Below are 24273 nucleotides of genomic sequence, written 5' to 3'. Positions count from 1 at the left end.
GCGCTCCAGGAGAGAGGAGGAATAACAGAGAATAACAGAGAAAGGAGAATATGCAGTATTTTTTTCCCCTGAAGTGCTGGAAATGCATCTGATGGACCACTGTAATGGGTATTGCACTGTATCCCAGACTTCTATGTTTTAAGCATGCATTTTATCGCCTTTCTCCTGCGCAGACATCCATCTCGAGGACGCGTCCTCAGTGCACAAGCTGCGTGACGCTGTCCTTCAGAGCCTGCACGACTGTGTGGCCGCGCAGCGCAGTTCTTCCACAGCTTCCTCATCCTCATCGGGGTCTGCCTCTTCTCCCACCTCAACGCCCGTGTCGACGACGACGACAACCACAGCCAATGGCAACAGTGCGGCCACGCAGCAGCTGGCCTCCGCGACGGCGATAGCCTCCCACTCGAGTCAGCTGCTGATGTGCCTGCCCCTGCTGCGGCAGCTGGACATGGTGGTGCGCCGCTTCTGGAATGGTGTCCGCAGGGACGGCACGGTGCCCATGAACAAGCTGTTTGTCGAGATGCTCGAGTCACACTCGCTGGTGCGGTGAGCACGTGCGCACGGTGGCACTCTTCATTTTGGCAGGCAGCTGCGTTGGTGGCCGGTGGGGGAGTGTGCCCGTGTCGCTCGGTGATGCGCCTGTGCACCGTCTCCTTAGTTCTGTACAGTGTTGCAGAGGCTACATTGCGTGCTATCCTCTTTGCTGCCTTCCTCTGGCAAGGAGCTGGCAGGAGGAGGAGGCCCATCACACGTGCACGCTGCTTCTCTAGTTCTGTGCACTAGTGCCGAAGCTTGCACCTGGCCTGTCGGGGATGTGCCGAACCAGCTGCGTGTGTGTGTGTGAACTGGCAGACCACTGTTGCGTCTGTCAGTCTTTTGCGCTCCCGGTGGTGTTGCACAGGCTTGGTGACGACATTACTCAACTTCTGCTGGTTCAGGTTGGCGCGAACCAGAGACGAGTTTGTTGCGAAGCCGTCAGGATGCGCAGCTGCTTCGGTGCAACTCATGGCAGCTAGACTCGCTTCTGCAGCCGTTTGTCTGCTGCACTACTGCACTGAATCGGAGCGAAAGCAGATAGTAGTCTTGGGAAGAGGGGAGCACTGTAATGCAGAGGAAGTTGCTAGTCTATCGTAGCCGACTGCTAGTGGACTGCGAGCTGCTGCTTCTGCTGCTGAGAGGTTTGGCAGAGAGCTTTAGTATTGACTGACGTGGTGGCTGTGGCTCACAGACTAGAGAGAATTCCGCGTGTAGAGGTTGATTCCCATCATTGAGGCATAGTTTAGAATTTGGTAGTCGAGGGAAGTCGAGCTCTATTGACGCAGCTAGCTTGTCTGCCTGGCACGGCGTATCATCGTGCATGGCCCAGTGCTTAGCCGGCAATGCGCCAGGACAAGTTCATGACCCAGAGTGCTAGCTCACGAGAGACTGTTTGTGCTGCTGACCGGGCATCGTATCTGGCACGTTGATTGTGCAGGTTGAAGAGCGAGTTTGTTGTCTGGATTGGCAAGTTTCCTAGTTTGCAATGTGTGCCCAACATTAGGGGACACCAAATGGGGTGGTTTGAAATAGCTGTAAGACACTTCGCAAACATCTGTAATCAGGCCATTCTAAGTTGAATCTATTTAACATTCTCGTTGCTAGTCAGCGAGGGGCTTTTTTGTTGTGGTACCTTGTGCCAGTTATAGTGTGTAGATGATGAGGTGCGCTAACCAGGCCATTGTGTGAGAACAGGCTGGCTAGCTGCAGTGGTTTGGCAAGTTCTTGTCAGGCTGAAGTTGCATGTGGTGCGACATTCAGCCAGCAGAGTATCATGCTTGACATGTTCAGGACCCCCTTTTCCAACTCGTTGACTGATTGGGCATGTTAGTTCACAAGGCTGCTGTCCGAGAGTCTTGAGGAAGTCATGCTGCTTGCTCAGGCAATCAAAAAGGCTCATACTTTTTCTGTCATGTTCGTTCAGGCTCAGCAATACCTAACCATTGGCATTAACTGGAGGACTGTACGCTTGGAAGGTGCGTGTTTCACAGGAGATTTGTTCCATGTACAGCTACAGTGCTTGGAAATTGCAAAAACTGCATCAGCAGAATGGGATACAGCATTGGCCATAGTGCCTGCGTTGCGGGCTGCAGATATCAGCGACATCGACAGCCGCCAGTGCTTTGTCTCGGCAGCAGCTCACGACAGTTACTCGTCGAAGCTATACGAAGGGCCGTAGTCAGTGGATCCTGGGTAGATGTTAGAGGATCAGTCTCTCTAGGACGGCTTGTTAGGACACCCTTATGGAGCGGGCACCGCATCACTGCTGTAGCGTTTGCACTCTAGAGTGAGCACCTAGTGAAAGTCTTCGAAATGTACCCCAAAGTAGAAGCATACGGGCCGTCTCTTGCGTTAGTGCTAAGACCTGCTCCGCACCATGCAGCTATAGACGGTGGAACACCGCAGATGAACTATTTTAGGATGTAATTGGTTGAGTGCCAGTCAACTTTTGCTGTTAGGTCATTGTTTCACGCTCTTCGCTGTACGCCGAGAGTGTGGGTTGGGTTTTTTTTGCCACGTTGTGTTTGGGGGCTGGGAACTTTGTTGTTTTTGGTGTGGAGAGCCTTGTTTTGTTGACTGTTAATGTTGCTGAAAACAGTTGTTACGTGTTGTAGTTGGACATGTGGTGCCGTGTGCTTGAACTGTGTGCTTGTGCATGTGTGATTGTGCGGAGGACTGCGTCAAGAGTGGGAGAGAGGCGAGGGGGTCAAGCCATTTGCAAGAGGATCGGCGGCGTGCCGCATTGCACGGAGTCGTTCAAATTGGGTGAAGTCCGCCTCCGTGGCACGGATGCACCGGCGAGGCATTGCGTCATATGTTCAGCAGCAGGTCAGTTGAACCGTGTTGCACCGAGTTGCCAACGTGCACACTTCACGCACACCTCTTCATGTTGAGATGGACACCAGCGGGGCAGCCCTAGGTGCTGTTGCTATGGTCCTATGCTGCAACTGAGGTCCATGCTCCGATTTCAGCCTTTGTGACGACCGCCTCCTGCAGTATGCACTTAATGGCCAAGGTAGTAGCAGCGGTCGGGCCAGTTAAAGTTGTACGAAAAGACTTACTAGACCGATCGCTAACAATAGTGATAGGCTGTGCATTGGCAATTCTATACTACATATTTTAAAGTGTCGAAAACAGAGCAGCGTACCACGATTTTCAACTGTGTGCTTGTACAACCTAATGCAGCAATGGGACAGAGTTAACATAGCTAGCTGCTTATGCTACGGCTAAAAAAAAAAAAAAAAGAAACTGATCGAAAACTTTTTTGTCCGATGCTGCTTTCACGCGGTATCTTTGTAAAAATCATTTTGCTAGGACTCTTTAGCAGCCTGTAGTATCCCCAATGTTCTTGTTACAATGTCGGAGTGATCTACACACTTTATGGCAGGTTAGGTTAGATGGGATGAAGGTTTTCGTCTTAACGTGAACAACCCAGCTTCTGCTATCCCAGCCATTTCATGCATGTGCTGTTGGGACAGTCTGTTTGGTGAAGACAGAAATCAAAGCATGGGCCCAGCATAGTCTGCAGTGAAGACTGCGGACGACGGCCGGAGAAGTGGACGTTCGAAGCTGCAGACGGCATTTGAGATCCATTGAGATTCCCCGCGAGAGGCTTCAAGCCGCTGACTGTGTGCTGGGAACTCGAGGATGCCAATGCGGGTGGCATGACCTGTGCGGTTGGAGATTGACCGAAGTCGGGACGCACAAGGGCGCGCCGTGTTTGAACTTTGGTTTGCCACACAACGTACTGGAACGCAACGTCTTGACCTGCCACTGCGGTGTACCTTGCGACGGACCTGTTGCGTCGTACCGTGCATTTTAGTTCCTGGCCCTTTCCATCACGCAAGCGACTGTGCACGTGTTTACCTTTTTCTTTTCTTTCTAGCCATGTTTCTGTTGTAGCCATCATGTCTTTCTTTTTTTTTTATTAGAGACAGATTATTTTGTTGTTTGCTGCTGTTGACTGTCATACCTTTTGTTTTGCATTTCTGCCTCCCTGTGTTGACCCTTTCACCATTTTCAACAAACCTGCTCTGTTGTGGTGCACATTTTTATGTCTTCGAGACTGCCACGTTAAAGCGCGCTTCGGAGAGGCACACCTCCCATTTGTTTGAGTGCCAATACATTACAGAGGCGATCTTGTTGAACTTTTTGACTCTTTTCTCCCAAGCTTGCCTTGTAAGCAAAGCGGGAAAGGCATTTCTTTCCCCCCCACTCTGTTTTACTGCTTGTTTTTGTGTTCGTCGCTCCTTGCATTGAATTGAGAGTCCTAGGATTGTGGGGTAGGTGGAGGTTGTTGGTAGCGGAACGGTAGTGCCTCCGTATTGAAACGGAGGCACGTTTAGGTTTGCATTTTTGCGCAGTTCATGCTAGCTCGTACGTTTCTTTCAATCGTTTATCATCACGTTCGTTTTCCATTGCGGGCAAGCTAGGCGCTAGTAAGCACGCACATGATAGCGCTGGGGATGCACCTGTCGGCACTTTGCAGAACATCACACACACACACACACACACACTCACTCACTCACGTACGTTTCGTCGATCATCATTCTATGTTTGACTGGTTGCAACTGCCATTGATTCTTTGTCTGTAGGGAGGGGGGAAGGGAAGAGCACCGTTAAAAGTTTTGCAAGTAGATCTCGCTGTTTTGTGTCGCAGGGTGTTTATAAAATGGCACTTGCCGGCACTGGAAATGGCTATCCAGCTATGCGTGGCCACTGTAAGCAGCGCAGCTTTTACAAGCCACGAGACGCTAGCTCTGACAGTTTTCGTGAAGGGCCTGTCATTTGTAAAGAATGAGTACTGTGAAGACTTTTCAGCAACACTTTTTTTGATCCGCACGCCCCTTATGGTCGTGCAGTCATCTTTCAAAATGTAGCGTTCCCAAGCTATTCAGGAATTTCTACATGTGATGAAATCATGGAAAATGTAGCTAGGTCAAAATGGGCGATTTACAGTGTGCTGGGCTCATGCCATTTTGGCAAGACTACATTTGACCTGTCACTGCTGTTATGAGCTTCTTTTCAGGACTTTCATGTGCACATTTTTCTTTTTCGTAGCTGTGGTCATTGAAAGCACAGTTTTCATTGTTTGCGCCACGTCCTCTCTTGACCTCTGGGCGCCGTCACTGAAATCTGGACTTGACTGTGGGTCAGCAGCTTCAAGTTATGCAGTGCACTGCCCATATAAAATGTTTGACATTTTTTTCTTGTTGTCTTATTTCAGTGATGCTAAGTTGATTCTATTCTCGATAACTGTTCTTTGTCTCGCAGCATGACGTTGGTATACACCTCTGGCAGCATGCATTGCATTTTTTGTGTCGGGGACTGTACCTTTTCTTGTTGATCACACACTGCCTGACTGGGCTGCCTACTCTGAGGAGATAACATGAAATTAGCAACCTTTTAGATTCTGACGTCAAAGAATGTGCACTCTTGTTTGTCTGTCACGAACACCACACAACATTGTAGTTCCCAACAGAAATGCACTGTGCATACAACAACAAGATAGAGGAAGCTTCCACTACTCATTTTGGGACATAATTATTGTGCAAACTGTGAAATCGTAGCTCAGTTAGGGTATAAATTTGTCCCACAGCAATAGGTGTCGCTAGTGCTGTGTGAGCTTGCTCAACTCTTTTTGTTACCTGCACCAATAGAAATTGATCAATTTTATTGACAGTTTTTCTAAGTATCGTTAAATGTTTCCGTTGGAATTCTCCTACTAGTAACACGTCTGAAATGGTGACTGAACATTAACTATTTGTCAGATTTGACAATTTTTGGCAGATTGTGGAGTCTGGAAAAATGAAACTTGTACTGGGGGTATTGTCTAAACTAGTCTCCAGTGTTCCTAGCACTTTATCAATGAGAAGACTCAAAATTTGCCCTTTGGTTGACTCGGCAACATACTTTTTAAATGACAGCAACAGCGAAGACACAGACGCATCTCTCCGGTTGTCAATTTTCTCATCTGACATATGGGCAGTTTTAACGATGTCTCAAGTAACGCCGGGTGCTCATGAGTCCGTGTTATTTTTGTTATTGTGTTAGACTAATATCAAGTGCAACATTATTTTCCCCACCGCTGGTTGCATTTATCCATCGGTGCTTCGACAGCATATCATATGTACAAGTTATTATGGGCAATACTTGCCGTTATGTGAGGTTTTCACTCGCACCAGAGCATGCCGTTGATTTCAGACCGACCTTCGACCGATGCTGGACTAGCAGTCCAATCTCTTACTTTGTGAACACCGCCTGTGCAAGTGGCCTTATTCATTACTGTACAATATTATGCAACACTCCACATTACTGTACAGCACTGTACAGGAACTGAAGAAAGCATGTGTAGGCTTCCAGAATCAGTTGAACTCCCACCTGGACCACCTTGTCTTCACAGAAAAGCTGATTGAATGCAGTATCCAAGTATGAGGAAGCTTCTGCATGCTGTCTGACCTGACAGCCATTGCTTTGCGAGTGTAAAAAATGCAGTTGAAAACAAACCATCTGCCTCTGCAAAGAGTAAAAACAAATGCTTCCTGTACAATAGGAACTTGCCCGTTTTGACATTTGCGAAGCTATTGCTTTCCCGCATAGCGTGGGCTTCACCGTGGCCACCACCATGGCTAGTATTGATGCCGACAAATTGTCATAATAATTTTTTTGAGTGATCTGACTTGCAAAAGTTGGGAACTAGAAACCAGATTGATATTTTGTTATTTGTTTTTTTTTTAACTCTCAGGGCTTATACTAAAAATAGCTAGTTATTACTTTCAATTGTGTTCCTTGAGGTGCTTCTTTGAAGTTCCACATAGGAATTCTCAACAACTGTCTACGCAATTATTACTGCTTTACAGCCATTAAAAACACCAGTGATCAGGCTATAATTTTAGGTATCACAGTATACGTTGTGACTACTACGTCTTTAAATAAAATAGTAAAGCATAAAAGCACCAGCAATGAGCACATTTCTAGCGGTAACAAAAGAGTTAGTTTGTTTCATATCAGGCACTTTGCTGTCATGTGTGCCATGTGCATTTCTGTGTCCCATAGCGTTATTTACCAGTTGCACATTATCAAAAATGACCATCATTGTTGACAAAATTCCTCGATAGGGTATACAACTTTGACACTTGTAAGCACTTACTTTTTCTTTTTAATTACCCCTAAACGAGAGCGCAGTTGCACCTCAAAGAATGTAAGGTGGTAAACAGTGAATGTTCGCACTTTTAAAGTGACACCCTTTAGAGTGTAACTTTCTCATGCATCAATATTCGTCACAAACCTCATGCGCATTTTCATTCTTTAATGTTGTGCACCCAGTACTTTCCTATCAAAAACACATCTGCATATCTGTGGGATGCATATCTGTGCACACTGCACACTGTGGGATGCATATCTAAGCATCCCACAGTGTTTCTTGACAGGAAATTAGCGGCTGCACAGCATTAGAGAGGAAATGCACGCATGGTTTATCATGAAAGTTGTGTAATAAAAGATATCCTTAAAAGGTGCACATTTCTAATGACACAAGCAATTCCTTTCCGGAAAAAAAAAAAGCAAAGAGAGAGACTTACACTTTAACTACGGTCAGTATTACACCTCAGGGGGCAGTCACATCCCAGAGGATGTAAGGTGTTTAGTTACACACCAAAGGGTGTTACATGCCAAAGAGTGCACCTTACACCCTGTAGTGAATGACTGCACTCTTTGGAGGAGGGTATGTGCTTAATGTCGTGGAGGCAATGCCATAGTCAGAAATGTCGTGCTGTATCTTGCATTATACAAGACTCTCAGCACATCATGCATGTTGAACACCTTTTTTGATCCTTTTGTGTCTAGTGCTTCCAACCTTGCCAATTGAAAACTCTGTGTGATCAACAAGGATAGTTACAGTAACAGAGACAGCAACCACAGTTACTTTCACTTAACTCTTGTTACCCCCTGTAAAAAAAAAAAAAAAAAAAATCCTGCTCAGACTTGCAGCTTTTAAAGCACAGTCTATCTCTTTTCTTCATTCGTGACTTAACAAGTTTATGATTTGTTGTACTTTCACATCTTTGGTTCATAGTTCTCGCAAAAACTATTGTGATGAAACGCGAAACCTTTACCCCCAAACTTGGCTAGCTTTTTTCTGCCACAGCAACTGTGTCGCACTTAGGCATGGTGGCCAATTTTTGAAGAAAACTTCACGGCACTTTCCTGGCACGAGACAGTGAAACTTGTCAAGAAACTATCAGCTATGAAATTGTGTTGCTGATAGTTCTCTACGTGCATCACATGAAGTCACCACATTTGTTTGTCTTTCTGTCTCTCTCTTTCTTCCCTCCCCCCCTCGCCTTTTCTTTTCATTCATGGCTTCTATGAGTTCACAGACAGCCTTCTCAGGAAATACTTGCTTAACTCAAGACGGGTAACAGGGGGATGTCAAAACTAGGAAGGTTTGGTGGAACCAGTGGGACTTTGCGAGACCGAGCAGATTCACGTTGCTATGAGTTTTTTTTTTCCCTACTTAAGGAAGTTCCCATCAGGAAATTAAGGTTTATGAAGCCAAATATTGCTAACTGTTATGGTAAAAATGAAAAGGGAATCGGAGCATGCAATATGTCAAGATATGCAAAGTTTGATTACAATAGAAAAAAAAAACATTTTTTTTCTTCTTCCTAGATGAAAGGATGAAGTGCTGTACCTTGGGAAAGCATAGCACTTACGGCCAATAAAGTTTGCATAGCTTGGGAACTGGGAAACAATTTCCTAACAGCCAACTACTCAGTGTTGCTGGGTATTCAAAGGCGCACTCTGTCATTGTGCGTTCGAAAGCTGCCACGCACCCCTACATTTCAGGCCCATGAGAGATCTCGCTTAAATTTTTCAGCCCAGTCTGACTTGTGGACTGCAAAAAAAAGAAGGAACTCTTCAGATATATATTTTTTTTGTCTTGGTAAGAAGGCTTGGGTGTTTCAACTTCAGGCCTAGGTTTTACCACTGCCAAGGAGACTTAAGACAGCGGCTTGGTCAGTGGGCCAGTAATTGGTGACCCTGGCGAATGGGCAGAGCAATATTATCAACCACGGAGTACAAATAGCCTCAAGCAGTTTGTTGCGGCTGGCATCGAGCAAGGCTGCAGCCAGTGTTGGGACTTTTTGCCAGAGCTGACAACAGGGATTTCTGCATATATTTAATGGTTCGCGGGCAGTTCTGGCATTCACATACAAGGGAGATTCATCACTTGCGTGTCGCTGTGACTGCACTGTGCTTGCGCTTTTCACATTCTTTTCTGTGGTATCATATGTCGCGGTTACCCCATATAGTGCAAGAGGCTTGCCTTGAGAAACGGACAGTTGGGGTTTATGAAAGGTTTGGTTTACCGGATGTGGTGGCCAGTGATCACGCTGACTAACCTGCCCTGCAGTTTGCCTTGTTTAGCCCGTGTGTGTGATATCCCTGGTTTTGCGTATTGTCATGCTTGTGCAAATGCTTGAAAACCATGTGTTTACAAACGGTGTGTGCAGCAGGCTTCTGTTAGTTGATGTTTGGACATATAGTGAAACTGTGTTGGTTCAACTTTTTCACGTGACCAGCAGCAGCGTAATTATTTTGTATTATAGTTGGTACATTGTAGTATATTCGGTTGCCCACTGAAACATGGACTTACGGTGAATTTCCCTGGACGTTCTGGACGGGCTTCTTGAATCCACAAATGAGTGCTTAGATAGTGCTCGAATTTCACAAATCCAAGTCTATCAAAGGTAAAATGCTGTATGCCGAATTGTAGTGAAAGTTATGTGCGGCCAGAATCCCTTTAGGTGCGATGAAACATCAGGTTAAATCTGTGCAAGAGATATTGATCCACTGCAGATTGAAATTGCCCCAAAACAAGCAGCATAAGACTTCAGTCTGGTCCGAACTGAGAGACCACATTCTTTGCCTTAAAGAATGTGAACCTGCTCCAGAGTGACCAGTAGAATTCACCCTGAGATTAGAGCACATGCAGCGTGAGAATCTGTAAAACATCAGGCAAATGTATCCTTTGAAATATTCTTGTTACTGTGCAATGTAATCGTTGATGGCGCCGGTTTGATGGCATGGGGTTCATTTGGAAGGTTCTGCACTAATTGCATGAGTGTCTACTGCCATTCGCTGATGTATTGCACTGAGAGACTACAGTTTCAAACGATATGTGGACAGCGGTAGGAGGTTATAAGTTGTGATTTGCTGCTGTCGTCCAGCTTGGCACACTCAGTGTTTGTGTGTGAATGACTGATGATCCTCTATGCACGCTTGTGCTGATTGGCAGAAACGAAATTTTTTGTTCATTGCTATTCGTTCTTGCTCGTGGCTCGCAACAGCATTAAGTTTCTTGTCAACAAATGGTACTTCCATATTCAGAGCTCCCTTAGTACTTTTTCAGTGGGATTGGCTGTGCAGGTTTTTCTGTTTTCATTTGTTTTTAAACGTGAAGTGATAGGCAGCTGTGATGGGTTATTGTCTTTCGCTTGTGAAAGACAGCTTTAGTGAGGCATGGAGTATTTAGCATGTGTGACTCACAGAGAATGAGGTAAGCTGAAGTACCATTGCACATAAACTCAGCAACGAAGCATGTCATAACATTGTACGGATGCATGTTTGCAGAAGCGTGCACTGCCAGGCATGTTCCATGCACTACGCAGTCATGGTAGCACTGGAATTTGTGGTCAAGCTGTTGGATTGTGTGACATAAACTGAAGCTTGCACAGCAAGCATTAGCAATAGTGTCTAACCTTGTCTGAGGAACATCGCCCAATGTTGAGGACAAGGTTGAGATACATTTGACTGTTATTAAAACTGAAGCTTAACAGTGATGCACTGGAAGTGGCATTTCCTTAAGTTGGTGGAAGTTATTCGGTCATTTGCCAATATCTAGGTGGTTACGCAAACATGATAACGCTTCATGACCATTTGCATTTTTGGTGTTGTAGTCCCACGAAAATTTCGCACAGCAATACTGCATTGTTCCTTCACTTCTTGATTTTTGTTTCATTGTCGATGTACCTCTTTTGTCTGTCAACCCATGTGTGTGTCACACCAGGACACTTCAATATTATCATTTCTTTGATCTTTAAGAATTCTTTTAGGGCAACATTCACTGTACATAGCTGTGAACATGAAAGGAATCACCTGTCACTCCTTTAAAACCCTGACATTGCCACCACGTCATGTTTTGAAACTTCTATGGGGTCGTGATTATTATTGTTATTTTTTTTAATCATGAGTCGGTCCAGCATCACCCAGCTGGAGTTTGGTTAGGTTCGGTAAGCAGCGTTCTAAGTTGCTTTTCAAGCTCAAGATATGCAGCTTTCCCCAGACATTGTGATTTAGTCTGCATGGCTGTGTTTTGCATGTGAGAAGCTGTCTTCTACAACTAGTCTTCAGAAAAACTGCATTGGCCAGTCGTAGTCACTTATTGGGACTAGCATGTAGACTGTGGTATTTGAAACAGGACTGGTCTTAACAGCCGCATATGTATTCCTTTGTCATTTCATTCATTACACTGCCATTTAGGAGGAGGGTATACCACCTGCAGCTTGCTAGGAAATCCCGAGTGCTCTCCAAGTTTTCTGTAGGGTGTAAGAAAGAAACCATGCATGCAGTTTCATTACACATTGGCCTAGATGTCTGCATGCTCTCAAAACAAAAGTGGCTGCATGAATGCTGTTCCGGAAACATGCTGTAGTGTGTGTTTTTATTCATGTCTCACTGCAGTTCTAAGTTGCTTACTGTATGTGTGGCAGCCAGCACTATTGCAAGGCAATGTAGTGGGGGGTGCTTGGATGTTTGCTGGTTGCTGAGCCAAGTGTGGTGACGTTTGCTTACCCTGGACAAGTAACTGCACAAGAGGGGAATGGTAATGCAAGTGAATGCGACACCTACGACTCTTCGTCTGTCATCTTTGTCGTGGACACGGCGTCTGTCAACATCGCCATCTACAGACAATGCACTGTGTTGTTTGTGACACTGGTGACCCAGTGTGATCCGTATTCTGTGTTTGTGTCGCTTCCCCCCTTTTGGCCCATTACTTGTCAAAGGTTAAGCAGAGATTTGCATATAGGACCGTTGCACTTGTGTTGCTTCCGTCAAAGCCCCGCCTGGCACTTAAGGCATGCGACAGTGATGCAAAGAGCTTTGGTTAACACTCTGGCATGAACACACACTCGCTAATAATTGCGGAGCACAGGGCGCTCATCTTGTCACGCGTCTATCCTTTGTGATCATCTGCTCATACCAGAGCTTTGTGTGAACCTGTGCGCAAACTAGCCCAACAAAGAAGTGGCTCTAAAGCTGTTCTCGTCGGCCTCCAGAGCTTTGGAGCGCTAGGGATGCAACCCAAGCACCACCACTGTACTGTCCTGTTAACCATGTGCTCGGTGGCCTGGTAAATTTTGAGTAGGAGTGTGCATCGAGAGCCCCTCTTCGAAGCTGCCACTGCCGTGGTATGTTCCGAACAGACAATGTGTAAATCCCCCGCCGCGAGAAAAAAAAAAAAATCCCGATGTTTTCAATGATAAATTGCACACTTCGGTACTGCGAAGGTTAGGTTATCTGTTTTTTTTTTTCCCTCCTTTTTTTTCTGTAGTCGAAAAGTTCTACACGACTTCCGTGCGTTAGCGTAGTTCCGTCGGCGTAATCTAGTGAGCGAGTTTGCGACATCCTCCACCAGAGGCGCAACCTTCTGTGCGCCCTCTAACGTTTTACACCTTTGTAGTCTTGCTGCAAAATCCGTACGTGCCCATTTGTTGTATTTCCCTCGTGCAACGCTGCGCGCCCGTACCACCCTTTTAAAGAACCTTGCTCATTTCAGAGCCTCTCGTAGCGTTACAGGCAGGAAATAGTATTGGGAGCGTAACGATAAGGACGATAACGATAACCGCTTGTGCCAAGACTACATGCTAAAGGGTTGCAAAATGGCGCTCTTGACCATGTAGTACTTGTCCCATGATTTCTAACTGTGCAGCGAAGCAGGCGATCGGTCGAACTGTGGTATTGGGCGCATGTTTAGATTCTGCAAGTGACTTTTTCACTTGCAACTTGCGAACGCACATGCTACGAGTCTGCGTGCAGCATGCAGCGTCCCTTCAACGCCACCTAGGCGAGACAAAGCAACCAGCACGTTAAATGTTTACAAGCGTTGATCAACTGGGTTACGCGACGTTAGCTTAAATGTGTGCCGCTTGCTTTAAAGCTCGATGAGGTACAATTTAAGAAGTTGTGTTATCTTGTTATTGGTGCTGGATTTAGCGTGGCTGTATCGTTCCCGCTTCGTTCCCTTTATTTGCGGTAATTCAATGCAGTGTATCGCTTCAATTCCTGAAATTGCGATCTTCCTCAACATTTATAAAGTGCTCGAACAACGCGTCAAGTTTCCGCCGACATAATCGAGTTTATCTTAGGTATTTTCATTTTAAAAGCAGCAAGCTTAATCCAAACTGGTTCAACAGGCACGTTCGCTCCCCCTTCCTCGAAATTCCTCTGTGTAAGGTTACTCGGGATAAAACGATGTGCGACGACACCCGATTGCATCCCCCTCCTCCCCCAGTCAAGCGCGTGCCCCTCCCCAGAAAAATAAGTAAAAAAAAAAAAAAAATTTCCGGCTACGCCCATTGATGGGAGGTGAAGCCAGCGCTTTCCCGTACTTCACCTCCGAAAGAGCCGCAGCAGCAAGAGGCCGCTCACAGTTCAAGGGTTCTTGCTCCTTGAGTGTATACTAATGAAATCCCTTTTTCAGGCGAAAATATATTACCTTTGGCTGTGTATTGACCTCCCATAAAATTTGTCTAGGCGTTCGAACTAATGATAAAAAAAGACACGTTGAGCGGCATCAGCAAGGCGGAATTAGTCATCGTAAACCCGCGCGAAGTGATCGGACAGCGCTTCCTATGTCATCCACTATGCGCTAACGTTATCTTCGTGTCTATGGTAAGATGGCCGCGGTTCGACTTCACGTTTTGGGACATCCTCTCTACTGTAGTTTACTACTATGCGTGCTTTCCAAAATATTTCCAGGACCGCCTCTGCCTATCGATTTAAGGCAATCCGCCTTCATGTAATCGAGGGCAGTTAAAAGATGATTTATGTGAATGTACCAGCCAATCACGTTCGCTCATTTCTGCGACGTCACATCCCGAGAACCGTTCTGGAGGAAGCTCGACACCGAGTATGTACGTTGAATTGTCGTCCCCTGCTTACATGGATTGAGTTATCTGCGATGATACAATACTGTCGAACTGTTATTTGCAAACGTGATTACCAGTTATGCCTTGCCTCGCCTAGGTGGCGCTCGCTCAGCTGCGTAAACGTTAAGCTTACGGTGCGGTCGAAGCACACGCGGAGTACCTCGCGTTGTCCACACTCTAAATGTTACACCTTTTGAAGCGTTACTTTGTCGTATATTTCTAACGGTGCACTATTTAAAAAAATGTACACCAAATTTTTTGTCTCACTGCGATAATCGCGTGTGGACGTTGTCGCTCTGCGCCCATTACTTTTCTGTTGGAAAGGCTAAGGACCCATTATACCTGCGTGGCGTTGTTGATGAGAAAGTACCGGGCCCGCCACGTTTGAGAAAAAAAAAAGGGGGGGGGGGGAAGAAAGAGAGAGAGTTGCGCACGAGATTGGTGACGATAATTGCTGTGTAACATAATTACACCATAAAGGGTGTCGTAGCTTGGTGCCCCAAAGGGCGCAAAATTCGACCGAGTTGTGTGATAATGTAATACCTCAATGGGTGCAACACATTTTAGAGTACATCCCGCGGAACTGAAAGATCGCCTCATTTGCCTGCTCACAGCAGTCTGACAAACCATGAAGGCGTCTTTTTTTTATTCTCCTCACCACGTCAGACAACGACACTCGGTTGCCAAAGTTGCTGCCCGTGGCAAGGGCGCGTTCGGGGGCGCATTTGCGGGATGTTCTTAAACGGGGTCACGTGACTGGAAGCGCTGTCGAAATTTCGTTCACGTCGAGCATGGAGCCCACTGTCATTGTTTGCTGCGGTTGTCGTTCTGCTCACGCTCATTCTATCAAGTGGAAGAAAGCGATGGTCTGTGTCACGTGACCTTTCCGAGCAGTTTCGAATCCACTTAATCTAGGGTGTCCTTGCCTTATGCAATACAATTTCTTGCTCCAAAAGCCGGCAAACGATTTTTGTTGTAGGACGTGGTGCCCAGAAAGGGTAGGAATTTTAACTGGCGACCCCAACAGTTCTTCAGTTAGCCTGCGAAGATTACACTATGCACGTACGACCGGTCGGTATTGCTTTTTTTTTTTTTTTCGTTCGGGAGATTCATATCCAGGTAGAAAGCCCGTCGAGATCTTTACAAATGATCTGAACTTTCCCGTGTCATTTCATTTTTATTCCGCTCCGGAGTGTTGCCACGCCTTGTGGGGAACACAAATGATAACACATTTCACATTGCGGGGGTTGTATTACGTTGTCTGACTTATCGACGCAGATATCGGGCAGTTTCAGCGTAATGGGGACGTGCGTACCAGCGTAGAATTTGTCGATTGATCCGTAAACGGAACATCTGCGGCGCTCGTGGCAACATCTCGTGACCCAGCAATAAGCAACAATATGCTGGTCCAAACGTTTTGGAAGTGACGTAATCGCCATGGAAGTTATTTTTCGATTAATTTTTCGAATCGCGGAGTCGTGTGAGAGAAACGTTTTCGGCGTTGCGAGATGTTGCCGTCGGCGCTGCTGTTTGATACGACTTACGGTATTGCAGTCGTCTACGCTAGTATACGTATAATCCGCGGTTCTAAAACTCCCTACGGTCGCAGTAGGACTTTGGGCACGTAAGCTGTTGGGACGTGTCGGCGTGACACGGATACATGTCGACGGGTGGTAAAGCGAAAATGATAAAAAAAAGTGTGCGTTCTTTTTTCCTTCAGTGCCTGCCGTGTACATAAGCGTGCATGATATATTGCCAGAGGATTTTTTTTTTCTCGAGTGTCCCACGTCGGATTATTTTGTTTCCTTCTGTTGGCAACCACGCAGCTTGGTGCGTGGCGCGCCTGAAGTGGACACGTGTCTCGTTGCTTTGTCATGATTGATCAGATACGCGCAATGAACAGATACGAAAGTAAGTCGCAGAAGAAAAAAAATACTGTTGGAAGTGAATAAAAAGTATATATATTATACGTCTCATCGTGGCTCTCTGTTCTTAGCTTATGGGTACACTGCATCCGCCAGGCGCCTCCACCGTCGGACTGACTTCAGCGCCACCTGCGCCGGCCTGTCTTGCTGCCACAGTCTCTTCACACCATTTATAGAACGCGGGGTCGCCATAACCGAGAAAGCGTGAAATTTCTGCAAGAATGTACGCAGCTGTAGGCCTTATGACTCCTGATGAGCGCAGGTTTGAGCTTTATAGATTGTACCTACTATGGCTGAGTGAGCTCTCTCAAGCACGACCACTTCTGCTCGGATCGACAAACGCACTGCCAAGCTGTGCCTCTCGGAACGCCCGAGAGAGGAGCTCGGTTCACGCGACACATGCATGGTCGAGTAATGGCTTCTTTCCTCTACACGACGATACCAAAGGCGCGTGGGTAGTATGGCTGCAAAGATATGAGCTATAATGCTCATGTTTTCCTTGCTTCGGTTCTAGAAAGCGATCCTCTCTTACCGTTTTCTGGTACCTGAAATGCAACAGCTGTGAACGATCGGAGAGATCACCCGCCGTCACAGAGTGCGTGGAAGCCGTGCATGTGAACCGAGCGGCCAAATATGTTGCACGTCTTGCCGTTACAGGAAGGATTCGTGTAGCAGATAAAAAAAAATGCTGGCTCTCCCGTAATTGAGAGTAGATGTAAGCATGAAATGGCTACCCTGCTTGAAGAAGAACGGCTGAAGGCTACACGATAGGCAGCGAAAGACGCCAGGGAGACAGCGCGCACTGCCCAGCTAAAAGAAAAGCGCCTGAAGGAGGCACCACGCAGCGTGGCGCCATCTCTCGAGGCGACGCAAAACTCGCGACGCGGAACTCGCAGACCGCTGGCGTTCAAAAGAGCACGGGTAACCCTGTCTCAGCGCCAAAAGATGACAGGTGTATGGTGCCCTGTATCTGCCTTTTGAACGTCGTTATTGGAAATGACAAATAAAACTTCGGCGTACTAGAAGTTACAGCTGCAGTGATAGTGTGAACAAACATTAGGAAGAACTCGATGGCAATATTTTTTGTAACTTGTTTGGGCAGTGACTAGCGTGTGTAATGCGGTCCTGTACAAAGGGTTGGGGACCAGAGACTGCATTTTCTTAACTTTTGACTGATCGACCGGATGTTCTGAAAATATCGCACGCCACGCAAACTTAGTTCGCATGCCAATATAGGTGGTGTCCAAATCGTAGCCCCAGCAACGGATCCCTCTGAGTAACAAACTAATCTCGAAGGCTATGCTTTTGTGAACACATGCCGGAAGTAGTTGCAGAGCCGTAAATATGTCCGGGGGTCTGCCGTGTTTTGGACACCACTTAGTCTAACAACGTATTATACAAACATTGACCTATTCCACCATTTTTAGCAAAATTATTACGTTAAGCACACAAACGAAGCGCGCCAACGTGACATCCAGAACAGGCGGTAGTGTTTTGAGTCAGCGGGTCATGTAGCAGCTGTCCCAAAATTATGGTTTAAACATCTAATCGAGCACGAGCACTTCGCCAAGTATTTCTTTCCTCTTGGTTACATATGCGCGAATACCAGTCTTGGCGCGTCGCATTTCACAAGTGCGCACTGCAGTGAAACGCAGCGCTCGCTCGGCTACTTTCTTAATTTAACTTTCGCTTTCCCGTTGGAACACGGAGTCGCCGTGGCATCATCAGCTTGTCGCACACACGTAGCGAAGCAATTTGTGCGATGGGGACAATTAATACCTTTCGTAGAGTTCCAATGAGTTATTTTCAGCTTTTCTGTTGGGTGAAGCCAATATGGTCGGCTGGAATCCCGGACGACCTTTTACAGCGAAGCTGTTAAGGGCTCAGTCTCCGATGGTCGTGTCCGCGTGTAGAAAAAAAATTGTCGCAGTTTCACCCGAAAGGCGGAGCATCAATTGCGATAGCAAATTAGTAGAGAGCTATACGAGTAAGGATAGTAGTTTTATCAGCTGTGTAAACTTGGACATGCAGGAGCACCAGCAACGAGCAGAACTGTTGTCGGCGTTTTGCCCGCGTTCGCACCGAACGCTCGCGGCGTTCGTGACTGTTGCCGGTGGCTCTGGGAGGTTTTTGACGAGATCAAAATGGGACACACGTCGAGCAGCCTCGGAAATCTTACCCACCTTCTTGCCGCGCAACGTTTTTATATAAATACGCATTTGGTGCCGCAGCTAAACGTCGCCTCCCCTCCCTCCCTCCCGTACCCCCACGGCCTTTAAGGCGACGGAAGAAGTCGCGTTTGCTCTCTATATATGGTGATTGTAAAGGAGGAAAGAGACGCTTAATTCTGCAGCCCTTCAAGGAGCACGGCGTAGAATGCGCGTTTGCTCTCCGACGTGTGTTCGCTCCCCGTGAAAGCGCGCGTTCCTCGCGCCCTTTCACTGGCACATACAGCGTCCGGAGCGCGGCGACGATTTCATCGTCGTTGACGTCATATGGAACCTCACGGCGACGACGACGCCGACGGCAGAAATCCGCTTTGGAGTGTCCATATAATTGCTATCGCAATGAAAACTCATTGGCCGTATGCTGTATGTGTGAGTGAACGCACGGCGGAGAGCAAACATGGCTTCTTCCGTCGCGCGAAAGCAACAGTATAGGGGGTGTTGGCGAAAGGCCGTGGGGCGACGGGAGGGAGGGAGGGAAGGCGACTTCTAGCTTCGGCACCAAATCTTGCGACCGGGCGCAAGGGGGACTGGCGACTCAATCACAGTCTGAGAAGATTGAACATAATAGGCATGCGCTGCAGGTGTTTTGTTTCATGACATTTGTTTATGAGCTGTCATTCTCAAAATTCTGAGGAGCTGTATAAACTAGGACATGTAGCAGCACCAGCAACGCGCAGAACTGTTATCGACGGCGGCGGTGTGTTGCCCGCGTTCGCACCGAACACGCGCGGCGTTGGTGACGTGTTTATGAAGAATGTGCCAACCTTTGCCGTACACCCTATGTCGGTGTACCGTAGTGACCATAAGGCCATGGTCCCTGTGGTCACTAAATAAATGAAAAAGTGGTCGCAGTTTCACCTGAAAGGCGAAGCATCAATTGCGATAGCAAATTTGTAGAGAGCTATACGGAGTGATGATAGTAGCTTTATCAGCTGCATAAACTTGGACAAGCAGCAGCACCGGCAACACGCAGAACTAATGTCGACGCCGTCGGCGTTTTGCCCGCGTTCGCACAAAATGCGTGCGGCGTTGCTGACTGTTGCCGGAGCCTCTGATATAAATAGGCATTTGGTGCCGCAGCTAAAAGTCACCTCCCTTCCCTCCCCCCCCCCCCCCCCCCCACCGCCTTTCGCGCGTCGGAAGAAGGCGTGTTTGCTCTACATATATGGTGATTGTAAAGGAGGAAAGAGACGCCTACTTCTGCAGCACTTAAGGAAGCACGGCGCAGAACGCGCGTTTGTTCGCCGCCGTGGGTTCACTCCCCGTGAAAGAGCGCGTCCCTCGCGCCCTTTCACTCTCACATACAGCGTTCGGTGGCGCGCGGCGACGATTTCATCTCCATTGACGTCATACGGAACCTCACGGCGACAGCGACACCGACGGCAGAAATCTGCTTTGGAGTGTCCATATAGTTGTTATCGCAATAAAACTACCGGATCATATATATTTCTCGTTCTTTATTGGTTGAAATAACCAATGCACTATCACATCTTAATAGTCATAATGGGAAATACATAATTCCCACCATAGTACAGCTTCGCTGGTCTTCCATCTCCATCCCAGTGGAAGGGCTGACAGTTGTATTCATTTGCCTTCGTATTCCCCATAAAGTGCTTACTGAAAATTGTGTACGTTCTGCGTTCACGGCCAGCTCTAGCCACGGCCGCTGGATAAAAATCGCGCGCCATTCCACTGCTGTGAAGGTGAATTACCAGCGAAGCAGTTAGCAGCGCAGTTAGCAGCGCAGTTAGTAGCGAAGCAGAGGCGACACAGAATTTAGATAAAATGTATGAGCAAATTTTATTTCTCTTGAGCGGCAACGGCGGTCATCCCGAAGAAAGACACACGCACGCACGTTTATTTTGATCGGCAGTCTTGAGCGGTGGCATACATTCGCGTGGAAGACCAACGCCACCTCGGGGAGCCGGAGGAAAATAGACACGCGCGACGGGACCGCCATGCCGGGAGAGCGGAAGGAGAGAGAGAGAATAAACATCTTTATTAGGTAAATGAAGCTTTGGAGAGGCGTCCTCATTCCAGAATGCCTTGAGCTCGGGTCGCGCCCTGGGCCCTCGCAATTAGCCGTTGCTGATCCTCGAGGTCGGAGCTGTCCAAGGCTCTCCCCCAAAAATCATTGGTTTGATAAACGTTTGGAGGATGTAATGGTGCCCATCGGCAACCCCCTACTGTGTACCTGAGGGACCCGGGTTCTGCGCAGAAGCGGCATTGCGAAGGAAAGGCATGGAGGTTAGCCAGTTTAGCACAGCCGGTTTGCTACTCTACACACGGGAGTGGGATGGCGAGAGCTTGCACTAGGCCGCGCAAGACAGCGAAGCTGGCCGTAATGCCGGCACCGCGTTCCACCGCGTTGCAATGCCGACAACGCGTTCCAGCAGACCCGCTCCGTGAGTGCGTCTCTCTCTCTCTCTCTCTCGGACTTACGGCCGTCACTGCGCGTTGCATAGCGCAGCTTGCAACACCGACACCGCGTTCCACCGCGTTGTAATGCCGACAATGCGTTCCAGCAGACCCGCTCCATGCATGCGTCTGTCTCTCTCGCTCTCATTTTCTTTATCTCTCTCCCAAGCGTAGCCCGCAAAACCACTTGTTCACCTCGTAGAGCATTGGCACGAGCGCGTGCGAACGCGCCAGCTGTGGACGAAGACGACGACGCTCGAACGCAATCATATGGTTCGCATAAATGCATGTTCTGCAAGCGTGGCAATATAGCCTATAGTGGTTACGACGCTCGCCTTGGGACCGTGGGTACGCGGGCTTGAATCCCGCCTCGGCAGGATTGCTTATTTCTTTCTTCATTGCTGATGATGAGAGTTTCTTGATGCGTACCACAAATTACGGCTGGCTTAAACAGCTTCGCTGCTAAACGTGGACGGATATCGGCCTATTTACTTATGCAATGGGGATTATAAAATTTTTGCAAAATTATTAGCTAACCGTTTACAAGTCGTGATAAGATCTGTGGTAGGTGCTTATCAAACATGTGGCATCGGATGTCGGTCCATTCAGACCAACATTCATGTTGCAAGATCGGTGCTAGAATGTGTAGCTGAGGGGATTGGACAGGTAGCAATGGTACAGCTAGACCTGGCTAAGGCTTTCGACAGGGTCAATCACTCGTTCCTGCGCTGTGCACCCACGCTTGCAGAACGTGCATTTATGGGAACCAACCACATGGTTGCATTGTACTGAAGATTGCAACACAACTTCCTTTGGAAGAGAGCAAGTGAAAATGAGATCGAGAGAGAGAAAGCAGGAGAGATAGAGGAAGAAAGAGACAATCAGACAGAAGAGAGAACTAAAGAGAGAGAGAAAAAAAATAAATAGAGAAAGAGAGAGAGAGAGATAACCTAGCTACAACCAAGAGACGCAATCAGTCGGCCAGCTTCGATGTCTTGAGCTTTGCGCGGCCTAGTGCAAGCTTTCGCTTTTTTTTAGCATTCGTTCGCGAAGCGGGAACGCGTAACAGCGCTTCACTCAGTCTAAAATAAGAGCATAGTGAGCGTGCGTTGAGTAAAATATTTTTTTTCAGATTAGTGACTTATCAAGAATAACATTTCATCGTGCGTTAGCTCGTCCGTTCACGAAGTAACGTACTTGTCGTGAACTGAGTTGCACCAAGGTGCATGCATTGAGGACGGTTGCACTCGCTCCGAAATATTACTTGTGAGATATAACTTTAGTGAAGTGATGACTGTGCGAAGAATTTCCGCGCTATGAAGCGGTCGAAATTGTGGTAAGTGAAATGATGCAGTTGTTGATATATTTTTAACGTCTTTATTTCTGCATTTATTAGGTGACATATTTCGGCAGAAAAGGGGTGCTCTATGGGGGTGGGGGAGGGGCACCGGTGCTCTCTTCTTCCTCGAGGTGGAATTTTGGCGCCATTTGTTGTCTCGATCGTAGCGTAATTAAACGCACCAGCCCAAGTGCCCTGCATCAAGTGCCTCCCAGAGACATAGTGGCCGTATGAACTATAGGAGTGGAACGAACAAGCAAGCGAACGGCCAAACTACCGAGCAAACGACTAAACGAACGACGACTAAACCAGCCAGTGGACGAGCGGGCGACCGCACTTTTTATTAGCGACTGCTCCACCGCCGCATCTTAATCTTCACACACTTTAAAAGCTCACGCGAATTAGCACGTACGTCTCAAAGACCTATGATGCTGTCGTTCGGCGACGAACGCGCGCCTAACTCGGTTTCGACAGAGCACGCACGCTTTTCATCGGTGACATTGTATCGCAAATCCACCGGGCGACCGCCAACGACGAACACGAACAAAAGAGGCAAACAAAGCTATTCGCTCTAAAGAAGGCTATAGTAAGTAACCACAATTAAAGACAGAGAGTTGCTTTCCTAAGATTACTTTTCACGCTCGAGCCACAAATTTTGTCAAAAGGACTACTGCGCTGAATCTTAAAAAGTTTCGTAATCACATATTCGCATGCAACATCACGTGCCTGCGGATTGAAGCCTGTTAGCGTAGAACGCCATTAAGCGCACCAAATACGACCACGTAGTGCTTATATAAACAAAGTACACGTCGCGTAGGAATCGTGTTAAAGCGTGCAGACGAACGACAACATGCTCAGTGAACTTTGCAATATCTACTACGTTATGGCCCGCAATAATTTACGCAAGCCTGACACATACTACACTATGAGAGACTCGCGACTTACCTCGCATAGTTGTGTAGGGAACGTCGGTCTGAAGTTCTCCCTCCCAATTCGACGAATCCAGGTCTTAACCCGTCGCGCTTACCGGACGGTATGGAGAAGAGCTTCTTGCCTTTGCTGAAACTATATTTTGCCATCCGAAGGCGCAGCACGTCATGGTGATGGAAAATGCCGTGAAGCGACGTGGCACTTGCCACAAAACCTAGTTCAAGGCGTTCGCAAACCAAAACAACACGAAAGAGCAACGGCGCCAACATGTACTCCTCGCCAGTCGGTAGACGCTTCTCTAGCGAAAATGGCGCTTTAGCGCGACTGTAAACAAACGAAGCCGGTGCGAGGGCCCACGTGATGCGATTAGGCCAATAGCGACGCGGCGTCGGCCTCAGCCATGGCGCGCGAGGAGGAGGCGGCATTCTTCAAAGCCTGTCGGTCACTTCACGAAGTTTTGACGGGTTTTACGTGTCCGTAGTAACTGGCGCCATCTGTATAGACCTCTTATGTACAATTACTGCACAGAAAATGTAGAAAAAGAGCTGCAGTTGCTGCTAATAAGTCGTTTTTTACTTCTAACAATATTGAGAACAAGTGGACCAAACAGCGGACTGCGTTTAGCGTTTGTGAAGGTGAATTGGCCAAATTAACGACAAAAAATACAACCTAGGGATTTATTTAATAATCTATGGTTGTTTGGGGGTCGATCTAGGGGTAAAACGTTGACAGGTTGGCATCACTGGGTTAGACGCACGCGGAGGATTCGCAACGTCGTCGTTTGTCCAATTTGGCCGTCCAAATCTTTAGCTCTTAGCCGTTAGGAAAAACGCAGACTCTCCTAGTCGAGTCGTGAGGGTCACGGTTATAACCGTCGACTCGAGGCCGGAATCCGTGAGAATCCACGCGCAAGAAAGACGCCGTCGAAACTTCACCTTCTTCGTCTACGCTGGTTGATTCTCATTTCCCCATCGAGCATTCAAAGCGTGTGGCACTCGCTCGGCTGTGATCAGCGTCGCTCTGTCGTCCAAATCCCTGGCTTCCCGGCGCATTCACAACCGCCGTTCTCAGTCGGAAGACGCCGTATAAACAGCGCTCAGCGGCGGAACTGAACGGATCGTTCCTGGTGCCGCGTTTGTCGTGCGTGTGGGAGACGTCCAGGACGCGATTGCCCAAGAACTAGC

General features: G+C 47.6%; 1 protein-coding gene across 1 annotated transcript in view; it reads left to right on the top strand.

The window, feature by feature from the left end:
* Positions 1 to 16214, top strand: part of LOC119464589 (steroid hormone receptor ERR1) — a 133651-nt gene extending 117437 nt beyond the window's left edge. The window contains exon 9 of the mRNA XM_037725616.2: positions 174 to 16214. Coding sequence (XP_037581544.1) covers positions 174 to 550 — 377 coding nt within the window. The 3' untranslated portion in view covers positions 551 to 16214. The remainder of the gene's footprint in view (positions 1 to 173) is intronic.
* Positions 16215 to 24273: the final 8059 nt, after the last annotated feature.

Source organism: Dermacentor silvarum, chromosome 9 (assembly GCF_013339745.2).
Source record: "Dermacentor silvarum isolate Dsil-2018 chromosome 9, BIME_Dsil_1.4, whole genome shotgun sequence".
Lineage (NCBI taxonomy): Eukaryota > Metazoa > Arthropoda > Arachnida > Ixodida > Ixodidae > Dermacentor > Dermacentor silvarum.
The sequence above is the reverse complement of the archived record's forward strand: the minus strand, read 5'-3'. Positions and strand labels throughout refer to the sequence as shown.